Consider the following 19,425-nt stretch of genomic DNA (forward strand, 5'->3'; position numbering starts at 1 on the left):
AGAAGGGAGAGCAGGGGGGAGAAGGGAGAGCAGGGGGGAGAAGGGAGAGCAGGGGGGAGAAGGGAGAGCAGGGGGGAGAAGGGAGAGCAGGGGGGAGAAGGGAGAGCAGGGGGGAGAAGGGAGAGCAGGGGGGAGAAGGGAGAGCAGGGGGGAGAAGGGAGAGCAGGGGGGAGAAGGGAGAGCAGGGGGGAGAAGGGAGAGCAGGGGGGAGAAGGGAGAGCAGGGGGGAGAAGGGAGAGCAGGGGGGGAAAGGAGGGGAGGGAGGGGGGCTGAAGGGGCCCCGCCGCCGCCGGCCTCCCACGGAGGACTTCGGGTTGGGGCCCGCCCCCAGCGAGAGGCCCGGAAGGCGGACCTCGCTGACGACGTCGTGGAGGGAGGGAGGGGGAGCGACTGAACAGGAGTGGGAGGGGGGTGGGGGGGGGAGAGAGGGAGATGAACAGGAGGGAGGGAGGCCCGAGTCCAATCTTCGCCTGGTAAGCCCATTCGGCCAGGGCTAGGGGCGGCATGCTTCGGGCCCCTCCCATGCAGCCTCGGGGGCCTGGAGCTCATGTGCAGAGGTCCCGGCACTGTTTTCAGCGCCGGAACCTGGCTCCTCCCCCCACGCGTTCTGCTGCGCTGTGCCAAGGGCCTGGATTGACTGGACGGAGGGGAGAATACCTAAATAATAGGCGCCGATTCTGTTCCAAAAAGTCGCCGCACCTCACGGAGATGCGCCGTTCTAACCCTGGGGGCAAACTTGGGCTCTAGGAGACTATTGTTACAGTGTTACTATACGTGTTCACCAAAGTTTTCATAGGCAAAGCCAGGCTTCCTAAAAAGCAAAAGTGGAATAGCAGGCCACAGGGTGAACAATGAACGTTTATATTATTGGGAATACACCGCGTATGGGATGCCACCATATAGAAACATAGAAATCTATAGTGCAGAAGTAGGCTATTTCAGCCCATCGTGTCCGCGCCGGCCGACAAAGAGCCACATGGCTCTCGGTCAGCAGCCCCAAAGGTTACATATAAACCTATGAACAATGAACAATGAACAATGAACAATGGCGGAAAGATAAAGAGCACCCAGCCCAACCAGTCCACCCCACACAACTGCGACACCCCTTGCACCGCAACATTCTACACTCCACCCCAACTGGAACCATGTGATCTCCTGTGAGAGGCAAAAACCAGATAAAAGCCCAGGCCAATTGGGGGGAAAAAAATCTGGAAAAATTCCTCTCCGACCCATCCAGGTGATCGAAACTAGTCCAGGAGATCACGCTGGCCGTATTCGATTCCCTGCAGTACTAACTATCGTATCCGTACCAGCCAACAAGAGGTCATCCAGTCTAATTCCACTTACCAGCTCTAGGTCTATAACCCTGTAGGTTACGGCACTTTAAGTGCCCATCCAAGCACCTTTTAAATGTGGTGAGGGTTTCTGAATCCACCACCCTTCCAGGCAGTGAGTTCCAGACCCCACAACCCTCTGTGTGAAGAAGCCTCCCCTCAAATCCCCTCTGAACCTTCCACCAACCACCTTAAAACTATGCCCCCTCGTAATTGACCCCTCCACCAAGGGAAATAGGCCCTTGGTATCCACTATATCCAGGTTCCTCAAAATTTTATACACCTCAACGTGGTCTCCTTTCAACTTCCTCTGTTCCAATGAGAACAAACCCAGCCTTTCCAATCTGTCCTCATAGCTAAGATTCTCCATTCTAGGCAGTATCCTAGTAAATCTCCTCTGCACCCTCTCTAGTGCAATCACATCTTTCCTATAATATGACGACCAGAACTGCACGCAGTACTCCAGCTGTGGCCTAACCAGAGTATTATACAATTTAAGCATAACCACCCACTGCTCTTGTATTGCCAATAAAGGCAAGCATTCCGTATGCCTTCTTAACCGCCTTATCCACCTGTCCTGCAGCTTTCAGAGATCTGTGGACAAGCACTCCAAGGTCCCTTTGTTCATCTACACTATTAAGTGGTCTACCGCTTAATGTGTATACCCTTTCCTTATTAGCCCCCCAAAGTGCATTACCTCACACTTCTCCAAATTAAATTCCATTTGCCACTGCTCTGCTCACCTGACCAGTAGATTGATATCCTTCTGCAGTCCATGACTTTCCTCTTCGTTATCAACCACACAGCCAATTTTAGTATCATCTGCAAACTTCTTAATCATACTCCCTTTATTCAAATTTAGATCATTGATGTATACCACAAAAAGTAAGGGACCCAGTACCGAGCCCTGTGGAACCCCACTGGAAACATCCTTCCAGTCACAAAATCATCCATTAACCATTACCCTTTGCTTCCTACCTCAAAGCCAATGTTGGATCCAACTATCCACTTTGCCCTGGATTCCATGGGCTTTAATCTTCGTGACCAGTCTACCACGTGGAACCTTATCAAAAGCTTTGCTAAAGTCCATATACACTCCAATCATACGCACTACCCTCATCAACCCTCCTGGTTACCTCCTTAAAAAATTCAATCAAGTTAGTCAAACACGATCTTCCCTTAACAAATCCGTGCTGACTGTCCCTAATTAATCCTTGCCTTTCCAAATGTAGATTTATCCTGTCTTTCAGGATTTTTCCCAATAATTTTCCCACCACTGAGGTTAGGCTGACAGGCCTGTAATTACTCGGCCTATCCCTTTCTACCTTCTTAAACAAGGGTACCACATTAGCAGTCCTCCGGCACCATACCCACATCCAAAGAGGACTGGAAAATGATGGTCAAGGCCTCTGCTTTTTCCTCTTTTACTTTGCTCAACAGCCTGGGATGCATTTCATCCGGGCTTGGGGACGTATCTACTTTCAAAGCTGCTAAACCCCTTAATACTTCCTCTCTCACTATGTTTATTTCATCCAGAATTTCACACTCCCCCTTGATAGCAGTATCTGCATTGCCCCTTTCCTTTGTGAAAACAGACTCAAAGTATTCATTAAGAACCATACAAAGTATTCATTAAGAACCATACCAACATATACAGATCTCTTTGGCAAATTGTAAAACTCCACACTGACAGACCATGCCAATCAGGTTAAACTACTTAATCAAACTTATTTGTCAGACAAACGTTTTACAGAAGCAAGAATAAACCAGCAGATAAGATTGTCTAATCCTCACTGGCACTTTCTAACAGTTTTCTGATAACAAACATAAGCAGGATTTGCTCAAAACCTTGTCATGTCACTTCGAATCATAGAAATGTACAGCACGGAAGGAGGGCATTTCAGCCCACTTAAGAGTTGCCTTTTTGCCAATGGAAAAAGACTAACCCCCTTAACAGGCCTGCTATCATCTCGATTGCCTCCAGCATTTGCTGGTTAATAGTCCAATTTCTTAAAGATCAAAATCCTTTTGAATTTAGTTGCCCTGCCTCCAACCATGGTATTGTTTTTATATTCTTTTCCAAGTCATATGGATCTCAAGTCAATAAAGCATACTTAAGCAAGAGATGTGAGGTGTTCTCTTCTAGCTTTGGTATCACACACAGAAATATAACCTCACTGTATACCCTCTTAGCAGAGAGCCAATTCAATTCAAGACAAATTTAACCAGCATTTGAATGCTGGTAAGTGGAGCAAGTACCCATGAAGAGTTCTATTTTCCAGCTCCAGCAGTATGATTTGGGTCTGTTGGTCTGGTGTTGCCCTCAGAAGGCACCAGTGTCATAATAATGACCTAGGAAGCAGATTCCCAATTCTCTGAGAAAAAATGGGCAGAATTGTGGAGCTTGATCGCAAACAACTGGTTTAAAAACCCTGGAATCCCACATAATATAAATACAATGTACTTATTCAGCTACTATAAACCAGTGGTAAGGACACCAATCTCCACTCCTTTACAGTTGTCTGAAAAAACATATTTTACAATTTTAAAACAAATGGGCTCAATTCATGTTACATAATGGTGCTTGATAATCAGTAAACTAATGCCAGTTAGGTGTCAAGACTATTCTTGGACACCAACCTTTATATCCTGTCAACAGACAACTTTTCATTTATACATTACCTGTCGACGTATCTCCTTGCTTCCACATTATCCAGTGCGGTGACCACAACATCTACTTGGGTGTAAAAGTTATCACTGTAAATGTTCTCTGTAGATGGACACACTTTGTTTAGGTGAGAATCTATTTTAATCTGGGGATTTATCACCAAGGTGGCTGATGCAGCAGTGTAGCTCTTTGGTTTCTGATAAGGAAACAGAAGAGGCAGATTAATTGTGTGAGAAAAGCACTGAATACATTGGTAAACTGACAGGAGGCTGATCACTATGGGACTGCAATTTATTGATCGAGCTCAACCATAACTGCAGCGGACAAGAATCCCAATGTGCAGTAGCACCACCACCAGAATGGGCATGGGAAAAGCACAAGATGCTATGCACAACAGCCATTTGGGAGAGAAAGTGGCTGAAAATTGCCAGAACAGTGGAAATTGGCCTAATTTTAAGAGGACTGATTTCACTGATGTTGTCTATATTCTGCTGGTTTGTTTCAGGCCAAGTCCCAGGCCTGGACGCCCCAATACACCTCACTCCTGCCACTCCAGTGACCTAGATACTATCTGGTATCTCGCTAGCCTCCAGGTGGATCGGCACAGAGGAGGCCAGAACCACCGGGAGAGAAGGGTCAGAGGTGGTGGAGGATGCAGATTAGGAGCCATGATCTCCACAAATATAAAAGACACAAGGTGACTGATTCTGAACTCTTGACAGTAATATATACATACGAAGACAAGTACTTTGTCACCTAATTTTTCTTGTAACACATTGACAAGAGAACAAATGCAGTTGGAACGCTTTAAAATCAAAAGGACAACCCAGGTATTCCAAAGTATGTCACAAAAACGGCACTTTTACTACAACAACAACTTGCATTTCTATACCACCTTTAAGGCAAAAAAAAATTCTCAAGTTGCTTCACAAGGAAAAATGCATGCTGAGCCAAATGACATTAGGAAGGATGACTAAAAACTTGGTCAAGGTGGGTTTTAATGTGGAAGAGGGAAGTGGAGAGACAGAGGGGTTTAGGGAGGGAATTCCAGAGTGTGGGGCCAAGGGAGCTGAAGGCACAGCTGTCTACACAGTCTGCTTATTGCCTAATTTTGATGTCAACCGAGATCACCAAATTTTCTTTTTTTTCTGCCTCTGAATATTTTGGTGTGTTTTATAGGAATATTAGTGCTGGGGAATGGAACATGTCAACATGAGATCTTCCTAGGTCTGCTTCAACTGCCAACAGCACAGGTAAATTCCCTCTACTCCAAAAAGCGACTTTATCCCTAATCTTCGAAGCAGTGTGACATTTTGGAGAGGAGATGGGAGCAGTTCACCTCTGGGGAGTGCTGCAGAAGGGAAGGTAGCATTGTGGTGACATCCAGTGATGGGCGTGATGGAGGTTGCCAGATTGGAGCAGAGGGAGGCCATGGGCCTGACTAGCAGAAACGAGAAACTGGGCTGACAGCATAAAAGGTGCAATGTGTCAGTGAGGATGAAGGGAAGCATGAAAGAAGGATCTCGGGGACTGCAGACAAGTGGCACAGAAAGGTAGTCGAGAGCAAAAGGAGCAGCTATTAATTACAACTCAAATGATTCAATTCATGTGTTGTGGGAGGTTGTGAATGTTGTAGTTGGTGCAAACTTTGCTTTAGTTTTAAATTCGGTTTACAGCGAAAACGGTATTTTTACGCCAAAATGACTGTTTTCGCTTCGCTACTGTTAGTAGGCCCGCTTTTCGCCCTTTAATTTGCGCAGCGGTAAAAGTCAGCGGCGCACGAGGATTCGCGTGCAAACCACGAATTTCAGCAACTTTAGTACGGGGCCGGTAGCGCTGTGAGAGGCGCCTAGGGAGGGGGGAAATTTTTTTTAAAAAATTGCAAAAAACATTTACAAAACATTCACAAAACCCTTACCTACTAAATCGCTGAAAAAGAATTAAAAAATAAAAACTTTAACTTACCTTTTTTGCAGATCTTCATACTTACCCTTGCTGGCAGGGCTGCACAGCAGGTGTAACCCTGTCAGTATTCTGGGCGCTGAGTACAGCTGTGAAGAGAGCCAAATATCGGTCGAAAATGCTCTCTCAGGTGTTGCACGTTGGCGCTCCTCTCCCCGGCGATACGTGGAATGTGCCACTGCAAAAAGGTCACCGAAGATCCCGGTAACCAGGTTTTCGCCGTAGAGGGTGAAATATCAGCAAAAACCCAGTCGCAAAGTCGTCGAATTTCTAGCCCTATAAGCTTTAAATATTACAGTACCTACAGTTCAAAAGCACTTAATTGGCTATAAAGTCTTTCAGGACATTCTGAAGTCACGAAAGGCACTATGTAAATGCAAGCTCATTCCTTTTTTATTTCACATACACATTTACTTTCAAACTGACAAATCGCCTAGATATTAACCCCTCCACGCCCACGATTGTCAGGAGAGGTTCAGCAGAGGGGCGGGGGGTTAAACTGTCAAATACATGAAAGCTGAGCCTAATCCACCATGCATGTTGCCGTTTTTCCGGCGGCGGGTTTCACGGTCTGAGAGGCAGGGCAGTATATTAACATATTTGAATCAGGTTCTCAGTGCAATTGGGAGCCCAATTTAAAATTTATTGTTGCTGCATGAACTTCCCGGCAGTGAACGGGAGACAGGAGCTGCCAGCTCCACAAAGTAAGTGCCTTTTTCAGCACTCCTCGTGGGATGGGAGTGCGCCTCCCTCCCTCAAAGGAAGCCTTTGTTCTCCCCCTCCCCCGCAAAGGAAGCCTTTGTTCTCCCCTCCCCCAAAGGAAGCATTTGTTCTCCCCCCCCACCCCAAAGGAAGCATTTGTTCTCCCCCTCCCCCCCCAAAGGAAGCATTTGTTCTCCCCCCCCCCCCAAAGGAAGCCTTTATTCTCCCCCCCCCCAAAGGAAGCCTTTATTCTCCCCCCCCCCCAAAGGAAGCCTTTATTCTCCCCCCCCAAAGGAAGCCTTTGTTCTCCCCCCTCCAAAAGGAAGCCTTTGTTCTCCCCCCCCCCAAAGGAAGCCTTTGTTCTCTCCCCTCCCCCCGAAATAAACCTTTGTTCTTTCCCCCCCCCAAAAAGGAAGCCTTTATTCTCCCCCCCCAAAGGAAGCCTTTGTTCTCCCCCCTCCAAAAGGAAGCCTTTGTTCTCCCCCCCCCCAAAGGAAGCCTTTGTTCTCTCCCCTCCCCCCGAAATAAACCTTTGTTCTTTCCCCCCCCCAAAAAGGAAGCCTTTGTTCTCCCCCCCCCCAAAAGGAAGCCTTTGTTCTCCCCCTGCCCCCCCAAAAGGAAGCCTTTGTTCTCCCCCTCCCCCCCCAAAGGAAGTCTTTGTTCTCCCCCTCCCCCCCCAAAGGAAGCCTTTGTTCTCCCCCTCCCCCCCCAAAGGAAGCCTTTGTTCTCCCCCCCCCCCCAAAGGAAGCCTTTGTTCTCCCCCCCCAAACGAAGCCTTTGTTCTCCTCCTCCCCCGTAAAGGAAGCCTTTGTTCTCCCCCCCCCAAAGGAAGCCTTTGTTCTCCCCCTCCCCCGCAGGAAGCCTTTGTTCACCCCCTCCCCCAAAGGAAGCCTTTGTTCACCCCCTCCCCCCCCCCAAAGGAAGCCTTTGTTCTCCCCCCCAAAGAAAGCCTTTGTTCACCCCCTCCCCCCCAAAGGAAGCCTTTGTTCTCCCCCTCCCCCCCCCCCAAAGGAAGCCTTTGTTCTCCCCCCCCCAAGGAAGCCTTTGTTCACCCCCTCCACCCACAAAGGAAGCCTTTGTTCACCCCCTCCCCCCCCAAAGGAAGCCTTTGTTCTCCCCCCCCCCAAAGGAAGCCTTTATTCTCTCCCCTCCCCCCGAAGGAAGCCTTTGTTCTCTCCCCTCCACCCCCCGAAGGCAACCTTTGTTCTCTCCCCCACCCCCGAAGGAAACCTTTGTTCTTTCCCCCCCACCCCGAAGGAAGCCTTTGTTCTTCGCCCCCCCCCGCCCCGAAGGAAGCCTTTGTTCTCCCCTTTGCCGATCGCGGCATCTCTCTCCCTCTCCTGTCGTGATCACCAACCACCTCCCCCAGATTGTGATGTCCTCTCTCCCCCCACCCTGTACCACCCCCACCGCCAATTTTCCAGGGATTATCCCCAATGGACCCCGGCTGCGGCCTGCTGCCGCTACTTTTCCTTACCAGCCACACTGCCCATTCAATCTGCTGCTGGGCAGGAAATGCGTCCAAAAAATGATAATGAGGTCCTGCCATTAAATTCGGCAGGACCTCCGCATCCACAGCCTTACCGGGTTCTTCGGCCGTTTCCGGCCTCCCTCGCACCCTCCCCCTAAATATCAAGGACAACTTGTGTATATAATATATACTAATTACCCAATTAGTAAATTAATAAAGGATTTTGTACAGGACTGCGTAACATCCTTTGACTTTTGTAGAACATCTTCCAAGTCTGGCAGAGATACACTGACTAGCTGTAGTTTGTTCATTATAATACCTGTATGTGTTGAGGTCGGAAGAGAAACTGTCGGTTCAGATTGGATTTTTCAATTAAATCAGGATCTGTGATAGTGATCTGTAAGGGAATCACACCAAAGATTAGCTTGGAAGATTGACATTGTACATGCCTTTGATTAAATTAACCACTTCTCCTCCCTCCTCTGCTGCAGATGGTGTCAACACATGACTGATGGCTGAGGGCCCAGGGGCAGCATGGGCCAGCCCACACTGCCATATGTGTGCACACTAGGTCCTTGCAGCAGAGCTGGTCTCCAGTTGTCCTGGTTCAACCCTTGCCACTGGATAAATGCCGAGCTCTGTCAAGCCCGTGTGGTGGCTGATGTGCAACTGTCCCCACACGTTAAAAAAATCCACGCACAGGCATCTTCCACCCCTTCACTTGGAGTTCAGGTCCTTCATTGAAACATCTGTGAACTCTTGTGGAAGCAAGTTATCCTCGTTCAAGGGACCGCCTATGATGTACAGTTGATGTGTGATGTGATAATTCCAAGTGATACCAAAAACAGAGGCTAAACAGCAACGTCTAGCTATAAACAAAGTGGCTGATTTTCAAACGTAATCGGTTCAAGGTTGCTGGCACTGCTTTAAGACCCACATAAATCTCAAGTGCAAATAGCATTCAATTCTCCAGTCCAAGCTCATTTACATGATTATTCACAACTTTGTGCAAACTGAAAGGGATCCAGGGATGACACTAATAGTAGGAATGAAAAATTATGTGCAAGACAGGATTAATTAAATCAATTAATGGGAAGCGTCAAAAGCGAAGGATAAAAGTTTGGAAAACTTCGAGAGCCTTGAAAGGTTTCTCAACCCATCAGTGGCCTTTGCTAAGGCTGAAGGGGCAGGCAATTAAAAGATGGCAGCCAAGGTGAGGGGAAAGGAAGGTGCAGTCACATAACAATGCACCTCAGCACATGGCCTCCTGTTGGATAGCTGCTGAAATCAAGTACTGAGATGCTTGCAAGGATTGCCCTCTGTGTCACTCCATAGCATCAACCCCATAGCTCAGCATTGCAGCATGTCTGCAAGGAAGTACAGCCACAGTTCAGGCCTTAACTGGCCATTACGATCACTGCATGTACAAGAAATCTGCTGCATTGCAGCTGCAGGTATCCTTTCAACATCCGCCTATCTGCTTACCCAGACTCAGAGGACAGATTGCCACTGTTGTTATTTGGTAGGTTTGCCAGGGCTTATAGAAATGGTTGGTGGCATCTTAGTGGGCGACAGAGAGCGCTGGGACCAAAAAATAAATAATGAAATTGGCGCAAAGCCTCGATACCAGCCGTTTAAAAAAAATTACAAGGAGGGCTTATAAAAAGTCTGAAACACCTGCTGTTAAAATCTGTGTACCCTTTTAAAAGGTCCTCCTCCTAGAGATCTCCTTCCCAACAGGCTTTCAGGCCATGCTGCCGACTCGGCGCCCAAGACACAAGAGAGCCATAAGTCGGGGGATGCGCCTTCCCCTGTCACTTTTTACATAAATGCAGGACAAGAGCTTCATGCAGCCTTCCAAGGTTCGATTGGAAGAGACTTTGGGCCCAAAATCAGTGGCAATCTGGCAGATATCTGTACTGCCGGATTTCCCAGACTCTAATGTCCTGTTGCTACCTCAAATTAAGGAAAATAGATGATGAGAATCAGTCTTAAACTGTCTGCAAATAGGGAATATTCTTTCGCTTACTGCGCAAATCCTCAACAGATTTAATCAGTCCAGCATGTCTCACTGTGTGAAATTAGAGACACAAAATTTCTGGCCAGCTGGTGAAAGAATACATAGTATTACATAGAAATTGTAATACAGAAACAGGCCATTTGGCCCAACCAGTCCATTTTGTCATTTATATTCCATATGAGCAGTACTGCTAATCCCATGTGCACACCCATTTCCCTTTACCTGCTTTGCTTCAACCACCTATCCTAACCTGTTGACAGGGTCTCTGCCTCAATCATTAACTCTGGTAGTGCATTCCACTGCCTTACAACCTACTATGTAAAAAAGATATCTCCTGTGCTAAATCTCTTGGGCACAATCAGTGATCCGGGTGTAAATTGCACTCAAAAGTGCGCGAGTTTTACAAAGTGAATTTTTTAGTCAAGTTTCAGTTCAAACTCATTTGCATACTGCCGAAGTCAAATCTTCCAAGAACCAACGCAATTGGGCAGAGTTTTGGAATATACCTTTTTAAAAAAAAATTTGCATAAAAAATATTCCTTGGCATATTTAAGACTGGTAACCTGATGCAGTTGTGTTAACACAGTTGGAAAACAAATCACAAAATATAAGCATTTTTAATCAGAATGCCCGCTGATTTGCACTAGACGTAATTTACGCTTGAAATTCCTTGATCTTTCACACTGGTTTGGCCAATTTCGGGCAAATTGTGCTGGAAGTTCCAACAGTACCTAGCGGAATCTCCAGGTTCTTGTATTGAATCTTATATCTGTGATCCTTTGTTCTAGATCCATCAATCACTGAAAACAGTCTGTTTCGATCTACTCTGTCCTATACATTCATAATTTTAAACACCTCTGTTAAATCACACCATAATTTCCTGTTCTAATGAAAACTACCCCAGTTTTTCCAATTATTTCTTCATATTTACATTTCCTCATACCAGGGAATGCCTTAGTGAATCTGTACTGTACGCTCTCTACTGCCTCAACAACCTTTCCATAGTGTGGAGCCCAAAGCTGCAAACAGTGCTTTAATTGTAGTCTCGAGGTTTTCTATAGATTCATCCTACCTCGCATTTACAACTCTTCCAATAAAGCCCAGTATTTGATTAGCTATTTTACGGCCCTAGCCAGTTGAGGTGCTGTTTTTAATGTTATTTTGCTGGACCATGATAGAGGTCCCTCTGCTCTTCCACATCACTCAGCCTTTCCCCATTCACCTCACATTTACTGACTGCCATCTGCCATTCTTTTGCCCAATCCGCCATCTTAACAATTTCTCCTAGCAGCTTCTTTTACATAAGAACATAAGAATTAGGAACAGGAGTGGGCTATCTAGCCCCTCGAGCCTGCTCCGCCATTCAACAAGATCATGGCTGATCTGGCCGTGGACTCAGCTCCACTTACCCGCCCGCTCCCCATAACCCTTAATTCCCTTATTGGTTAAAAATCTATCTATCTGTGATTTGAATACATTCAATGAGCTAGCCTCAACTGCTTCCCTGGGCAGAGAATTCCACAGATTCACAACCCTCGGAGAAGAAATTCCTTCTCAACTCGGTTTTAAATTGGCTCCCCCGTATTTTGAGGCTGTGCCCCCTAGTTCTAGTCTCCCCGACCAGTGGAAACAACCTCTCTGCCTTTATCTTGTCTATCCCTTTCATTATTTTAAATGTTTCTATAAGATCACCCCTCATCCTTCTGAACTCCAACGAGTAAAGACCCAGTCTACTCAATCTATCATCATAAGGTAACCCCCTCATCTCCGGAATCAGCCTCGTGAATCGTCTCTGTACCCCCTCCAAAGCTACTATATCCTTCCTTAAGTAAGGTGACCAAACTGCACGCAGTACTCCAGGTGCGGCCTCACCAATACCCTGTGCAGTTGCAGCAGGACCTCCCTGCTTTTGTATTCCATCCCTCTCACAATGAAGGCCAACATTCCATTCGCCTTCCTGATTACCTGCTGCACCTGCAAACTAACTTTTTGGGATTCATGCACAAGGACCCCCAGGTCCCTCTGCACCTCAGCATGTTGTAATTTCTCCCCATTCAAATAATATTCCTTTTTACTGTTTTTTTTTCCAAGGTGGATGACCTCACATTTTTCGACATTGTATTCCATCTGCCAAACCTTAGCCCATTCGCTTAACCTATCTAAATCTCTTTGCAGCCTCTCTGTGTCCTCTACACAACCCGCTTTCCCACTAATCTTTGTGTCATCTGCAAATTTTGTTACACTACACTCTGTCCCCTCTTCTAGGTCATCTATGTATATTGTAAACAGTTGTGGTCCCAGCACGGATCCCTGTGGCACACCACTAACCACCGATTTTCAACCCGAAAAGGACCCATCCCATTTATGCTGACTCTCTGCTTTCTGTTAGCCAGCCAATTCTCTATCCATGCTAATACATTTCCTCTGACTCCGCGTACCTTTATCTTCTGCAGTAACCTTTTGTGTGGCACCTTATCGAATGCCTTTTGGAAATCTAAATACACCACATCCATCGGTACACCTCTATCCACCATGCTCGTTATATCCTCAAAGAATTCCAGTAAATTAGTTTAACATGATTTCCCCTTCATGAATCCATGTTGCGTCTGCTTGATTGCACTATTCCTATCTAGATGTCCCGCTATTTCTTCCTTAATGATAGCTTCAAGCATTTTCCCCACTACAGATGTTAAACTAACCGGCCTATAGTTACCTGCCTTTTGTCTGCCCCCTTTTTTAAACAGAGGTGTTACATTAGCTGCTTTCCAATCCGCTGGTACCTCCCCAGAGTCCAGAGAATTTTGGCAGATTATAACGAATGCACCTGCTATAACTTCCGCCATCACTTTTAATACCCTGGGATGCATTTCATCAGGACCAGGGGACTTGTCTACCTTGAGTCCCATTAGCCTGTCCAGTACTACCCCCCGAGTGATAGTGATTATCTTAAGGTCCTCCCTTCCCACATTCCCATGACCAGCAATTTTTGGCATGGTTTTTTTTGTCTTCCACTGTGAAGACCGAAGCAAAATAATTGTTTAAGATCTCAGCCATTCCCACAATACCCATTATTAAATCCCCCTTCTCATCTTCTAAGGGACCAAATTTACTTTAGTCACTCTTTCCCATTTTATATATCGGTAAAAGCTTTTACTATCTGTTTTTATGTTTTGCGCAAGTTTACTTTCGTAATCTATCTTTCCTTTCTTTATTGCTTTCTCAGTCATTCTTTGCTGTCGTTTAAAATTTTCCCAATCTTCTAGTTTCCCACTAACCTTGGCCACCTTATGCGCATTGGTTTTTAATTTGATACCCTCCTTTATTTCCTTGTCCACGGCTGGGTTATCCCTTCTCTTACCGCCCTTCTTTTTCACTGGAATATATTTTTGTTGAGCACTATGAAAGAGCTCCTTAAAAGTCCTCCACTGTTCCTCAATTGTGCCACCGTTTAGTCTGTGTTTCCAGTCTACTTTAGCCAACTCTGCCCTCATCCCACTGTAGTCCCCTTTGTTTAAGCATAGTACGCTCGTTTGAGACACTACTTCCTCACCCTCAATCTGTATTACAAATTCAACCATACTGTGATCACTCATTCCGAGAGGATCTTTTACGAGGAGATCGTTTATTATTCCTGTCTCATTACACAGGACCAGATCTAAGATAGCTTGCTCTCTTGTAGGTTCTGTAACATACTGTTCTAAGTAACAATCCCGTATGCCTACTATGAATTCCTCCTCAAGGCTACCCCATGCGATTTGATTTGACCAATCGATATATAGGTTAAAATCCCCCATGATTACTGCCGTTCCTTTTTCACATGCCTCCATTATTCCCTTGATTATTGCCCGCCCCACCGTGAAGTTATTATTTGGGGGCCGATAAAACTACGCCCACCAGTGACTTTTTCCCCTTACTATCTCTAATCTCCACCCACAATGATTCAACATTTTGTTCATTAGAGCCAATATCGTCTCTCACAACTGCCCTGATATAATTCTTTATTAGCAGAGCTACCTCACCTCCTTTCCCTTCTTGTCTATCTTTCCGAATTGTCAGATACCCCTGTATGTTTAATTCCCAGTCTTGGCCCCCCTGCAACCACGTTTCTGTAATGGCCACCAAATCATACCCATTTGTAATGATTTGTGCCATCAACTCATTTACTTTATTTCGAATGCTGCGTGCGTTTAGATACTAGTTTTATAACCATGATTTTTAGTTTTGACCCCTTATGCAGCCCCTTTATATTCATACATATTGTCCCTTCCTATCATCTTGTGGTTTACACTTACCCCAGTGCGACTCTGCTCTGTTGCCTCCTGCCTTTTGAATTCTTTCTTGGGGTCCTGTTCATCTGAGCTCTCACCCATTCTAACTAGCTCAGAGCCCTCTCCTGGGTTCCGAATACTCCTTGCATTGAGGAACCGAGCTTTCATGCTTGCCTTTTTATTACACTTTGACCCTTTAGAATTTTGCTGTACAGTGGCCCTTTTTGTTTTTTGCCTTGGGTTTCTCTGCCCTCCACTTTTACTCATCTCCTTTCTGTCCTCAGAATAACTTACTATGCCCCCAAATATGATGATGATAGTAATAACACCATTTTCTCTAATCATTGATGCACGTTATTGATTGCTGCTATATTTTCTCATCGCTAGCAGTTTTTTTTTACAAGTTCAGTCGTGAAACAGCTATTAATAGGGACATAGGAATTGCGAGATGAAAAAAGACCAAGGTCCATTTAGTTCACCTGCTACCATGGTGGTAGTCATATGATACAATGATAATAGAGTTGTTAACTAATCATAACAATCAATCTCTGCCAATTAGACTACAACTGATCCAGACATGACACAAGGAAAACCCCTGTGGTGGAGCGCTTTGGAAAATAGGTCTAAAGTCACCTGTTCCTCCCAAGCATGCTATTCTAAATTGGGCCAAGTTATCATCTTTGTAAGAAGGAATTCACCAAGCATTCCGACTTTGCCTCATTTTGAAAGAGGATTGAAGCAGGTTTGGGATTCAAGGGGAATGGGCAGTCTTTTTTTTCTACCGAAAATTTTTAAATAGCTCTTTCAAAGAAAGGCTATCATGGTCCAGCAAAATAACATAATTGCAGTCAGAAATCCTTGAACAGAAGCACTGGTGTGCTTAGAATGTCAAAGATGGGAAACAGGAAAAGCAGATTGCCCACAGTCTTGACACGAAAGCTTGTTTCTTTTTGGGTTTTTTGAGAGGTACAAGCTTCATGAAGGACATGTATGTCGCCAGCCTTAGTTTAGTTTGAAGCGTACAGGTTTGTCAGGATACCCCTTTTCTATCTTGTTCCCTGTGGGCAGCAGCTTAAGTGAAAGCAGTCCGCACTGGCCCGATGTAATTCTGGTTCGAAAGGACCGGCCCGCATCCATCCCGGGCCGAAAGAACTCCACACCGGCCCCGGGCCAAAAGGACTCCACCGGCTCGCTGCAATCCTGGGCTGAAAAGACTCCGCACCTGCCCGCTGCAATTCCGGGCCGAAGGGACCAGCCCGCATCCATCCCGGGCCGAAAGGAATCCACACCTGCCCACACCTATCTCTGTGGTCGCACACCAGCTGTTCATTGTGCTGACAGATTCGGGGGAACGTCGAACCGGCCGAAGGGACTCCGGGGCCGGCACTGAACCGGCAGAAGGGACTCCGGGGCCGGCACTGAACCGGCAGAAGGGACTCCGGGGCCGGCACTGAACCGGCAGAAGGGACTCCGGGGCCGGCACGGAACCGGCCGAAGGGACTCCGGGGCCGGCACTGAACCGGCAGAAGGGACTCCGGGGCCGGCACTGAACCGGCAGAAGGGACTCCGGGGCCGGCACTGAACCGGCCGAAGGGACTCCGGGGCCGGCACTGAACCGGCCGAGGGGACTCCGGGGCCGGCACTGAACCGGCCGAAGGGACTCCGGGGCCGGCACTGAACCGGCCGAAGGGACTCCGGGGCCGGCACTGAACCGGCCGAAGGGACTCCGGGGCCGGCACTGAACCGGCAGAAGGGACTCCGGGGCCGGCACTGAACCGGCAGAAGGGACTCCGGGGCCGGCACTGAACCGGCAGAAGGGACTCCGGGGCCGGCACTGAACCGGCAGAAGGGACTCCGGGGCCGGCACTGAACTGGCAGAAGGGACTCCGGGGCCGGCACTGAACCGGCCAAAGAGACCGAGGCCGCTGCGTTCAACTCAACATCTTAAACTTCTAACCAACTTTTAAACTTTTCAAACAATTTGGGAGAACTTTTAAAACTTACATTTTAGACTTTTAATCGAATACTTTTAAACACCTAGAATTGATCTACATCTTTGACTTTTTAACAGCCTTTAGAAACTTTTTAAATAAATTGCGAATTTGTGTCAACTTTTAACTCTTAAAATAACTTTGGAAGTGGCCTTCCTAATGCCTGCCCCCCAACCTAGCCTCGGGCCATCTACTTGGTGCTACTTGGCACCGAGCTTGCGGCCAACATTTCGCCGTAAGCAAGTAGGCTTATAGAGCTGTGCCTGGTCTCCAATTGTCTTGGACACCCTTGTCACTGGACCAAGACCTTGCTCAGCTAAGCCCGTGTGGTTGCCGGTGTGCAGTGGCCACCCCACATTAAAAGAACTTGCGCACAGGCATCTTCCACTTCGTCAGTATGAAGTTCGGGACCTGGAACGTCAGGACCCGGAACGTCAGGACCCTCATGGACAATTCCAACAGCAACAGGCCAGAACGCCGCACTGCCATAGTCGCCCGGGAACTCAAACGTGTTGACATTGACATCGCCGCTCTAAGCCAGACCCGGCAGGCAGGGGGAAGGCCAGTTGAAGGAACATGGTGGAGGTTATATCTTTTTCTGGAACCAGAGGAAGACCGCAGCGTTCATGGAGTCGGCTTTGCCGTCAAGAATGAGCTGGTCGACCGCCTCAAAGACTCCCCCTGTGGGGTTAACGAACGCCTCATGACTCTTCGTCTCACCCTATCCCGGAACCAATGCATCACAGTCATCAGTTTGTACGTCCCAACACTCGATGCAACGGACGAGGCTAAAGAGGGTTTTTATTCCAACCTCGAAACATCCTTGTCCTGCGTCCCCAAGGACGACAAATTGATTCTCCTGGGTGACTTTAATGCCAGGGTCGGCAAAGACTCTGGGAATGCGTGATTGGCAGAGAGGGGGTAGGGAAAGCAAACTCCAGTGGTACCCTACTCCTGACAAAATGTCTGGAACATGAACTCATCACCAGAGGGACAAATACAAAGCATCGTGGCAACACCCTCGCTCCAAACACTGGCACCTGCTTGACTATATCATCGTCTGAGCCAAGGATCGCAAGGATGTGCGCATCACCGCGCCATGACAGGAGCTGATGACTGCTCCCGATTGGATAGACAGTTCACATTTAGCTCAGTTGGCGAACCAAAGGGGGACACTGGATAATTGTACTCTGAAGGGACTGACCCGAGTATACCCCGCAATTCCAGATTGCCAGATGGGTAGGACTACCGGGATAGGGATAGTCCTGTTGATCCCTATAGCAACGCCGGACTCAGGGCCGTTCCCCTTATACCAACTAGAGAATATCGGAGTAATACGGGAAAATGTCTCCATACGCTACTACCTGACCACCACCTCTGCCGTTCGTCGAAACAACATACTTACTGGGATTTCCCTAGCAGATTGCAAGCAAAGGGGGGGAAATCACAGTATGCCCTCACCCGGTGGGCCGAGGTGAACTAGACGAGTGCGGGTTTAACCGAACCAACGGGTGTGTACTAGAAATAGTGCCCGCACACAGGCACTTCGCGAGGGCAGGCTACGGAGGGAGGGGAAGATACTGCGTCTCTACCACAGAGCGTTCATACCAGTATAATGACCTGCAGTGCCCTATACCGCAGCCAAACTTTTGCTTTACACCACGACGACCTGTCGCGATCGGGCAAGCGCATATCACCCAGGTTAGGCGCCGGAAGTCCGAAGTTACTGAAGTAACTGATCAGCTCCATGATCATTTGCAGGATTATGACGAGCCAGAGCAGGTCCCTATCCCACATCTCACGGAGGTATTACGGGAGTTAAGGCTCAGAGTGGGGCAATCCGTAAAACTCTATCACCAGCTACAAACTAAAATCAAAGAACTGGAAGAAGATACCGAGGTAGACTTACAAAGTCAGAGTTGGTGGAGAAAGGTCTGGGACTGGGGAATAAATGTGAACATCCACCCATGGATCCGAATTATTTCACACACACTGGTCGGTATACAATTGATCTTAGCAATAACATGGGGCGTAATGGCCTGCCAGGCATGCAGACACCACGCACAACGAAGACGGACAAATCACCGTTCCCTGGATACTAAACAAGCCTGTTTTATAAGGGGGCAGGAGGATTTGGCCTTTGTCAATTCGATTTAAGCAACCGGGACTCCTGAAACCGCGTGACTGGCCAGCACGTTGAGGCAGGGAGTACCGGGCCGTGCACAAAATCTAATAAAGGTCGAATGATCGGTTAAAAGGGGACTAGGACTAGTCCCTTTACCGAAAGGGGGAGTTGTTGTAGGAGGTAGGCACCTTTAGAATATACCAGAATACTAGGCATTAGGCACCTGCTAGATATATCTAAACGCATATAAGTTTAAAGTGGCCACACATAAAATGGCTGCCCAGGCATGATGGGAAATCAGGTAGTCAAGCTGTGAACTGTTGAATGTTCAATGACCGAGCAATAACCCTGTGAGGCCCACTATAGGAATGCCTTGGATGCAGGATAAGAATAATGAGGAGAGAACCCATCTCCCATATTCAAGGCCATAAACCAATTAATTCCCCAGGAAGAAAGAGATAAGAGAACCCATCTCCTGTAAACAAGGTTAGAAACCAATTATTTCTCCAAGAAGAAAGAACTAGTGAGAGAACCTATATCAATCAGCCCAAGCTGACAAAAGACGAACACATGGTTCCTGAGACATAAGGGGAATTCTATTGGGTTAAAATAACCTATATGTAATCTATAATCATTGTGATTGGCTTGTGTCCAGCCGTGATGGGCTGTGTAGCTGTAGTAAAATGTTTTGTAACTGTTGTGAAACATATAAAGGTGCATGTAATCCTTTGTTCTGTGAAGAGAAACCTGGATACGGTCCTGAGTTTTTCCTTCCCGCTGAGCGTAATAAAAGCTGCTTCAGCATTGGAACCGACCCTGAGTGTTGAGTGATTCTTCTAAGAAAACACTAACGCTAACACCGATCCATCATCAACATTAACATA

At 47.2% G+C, this 19,425-nt stretch overlaps 1 protein-coding gene across 4 annotated transcripts in view; it reads right to left on the reverse strand.

Annotated features, from left to right (window-relative positions):
• uba6 (ubiquitin like modifier activating enzyme 6) overlaps window positions 1-19,425 on the reverse strand; it is a 180,739-nt gene that overhangs the window by 44,832 nt on the left and 116,482 nt on the right. For all 4 annotated transcript variants that reach the window (XM_070886180.1, XM_070886172.1, XM_070886154.1 and 1 more), the window contains 2 exons: window positions 8,457-8,534; window positions 4,017-4,198 (listed from right to left, as the gene is read on the reverse strand). In XM_070886180.1, coding sequence (XP_070742281.1) covers window positions 4,017-4,198; window positions 8,457-8,534 — 260 coding nt within the window. The remainder of the gene's footprint in view (window positions 1-4,016; window positions 4,199-8,456; window positions 8,535-19,425) is intronic.

This window comes from Pristiophorus japonicus, chromosome 1 (genome assembly GCF_044704955.1).
Source record: "Pristiophorus japonicus isolate sPriJap1 chromosome 1, sPriJap1.hap1, whole genome shotgun sequence".
In the NCBI taxonomy this organism is placed as follows: domain Eukaryota; kingdom Metazoa; phylum Chordata; class Chondrichthyes; family Pristiophoridae; genus Pristiophorus; species Pristiophorus japonicus.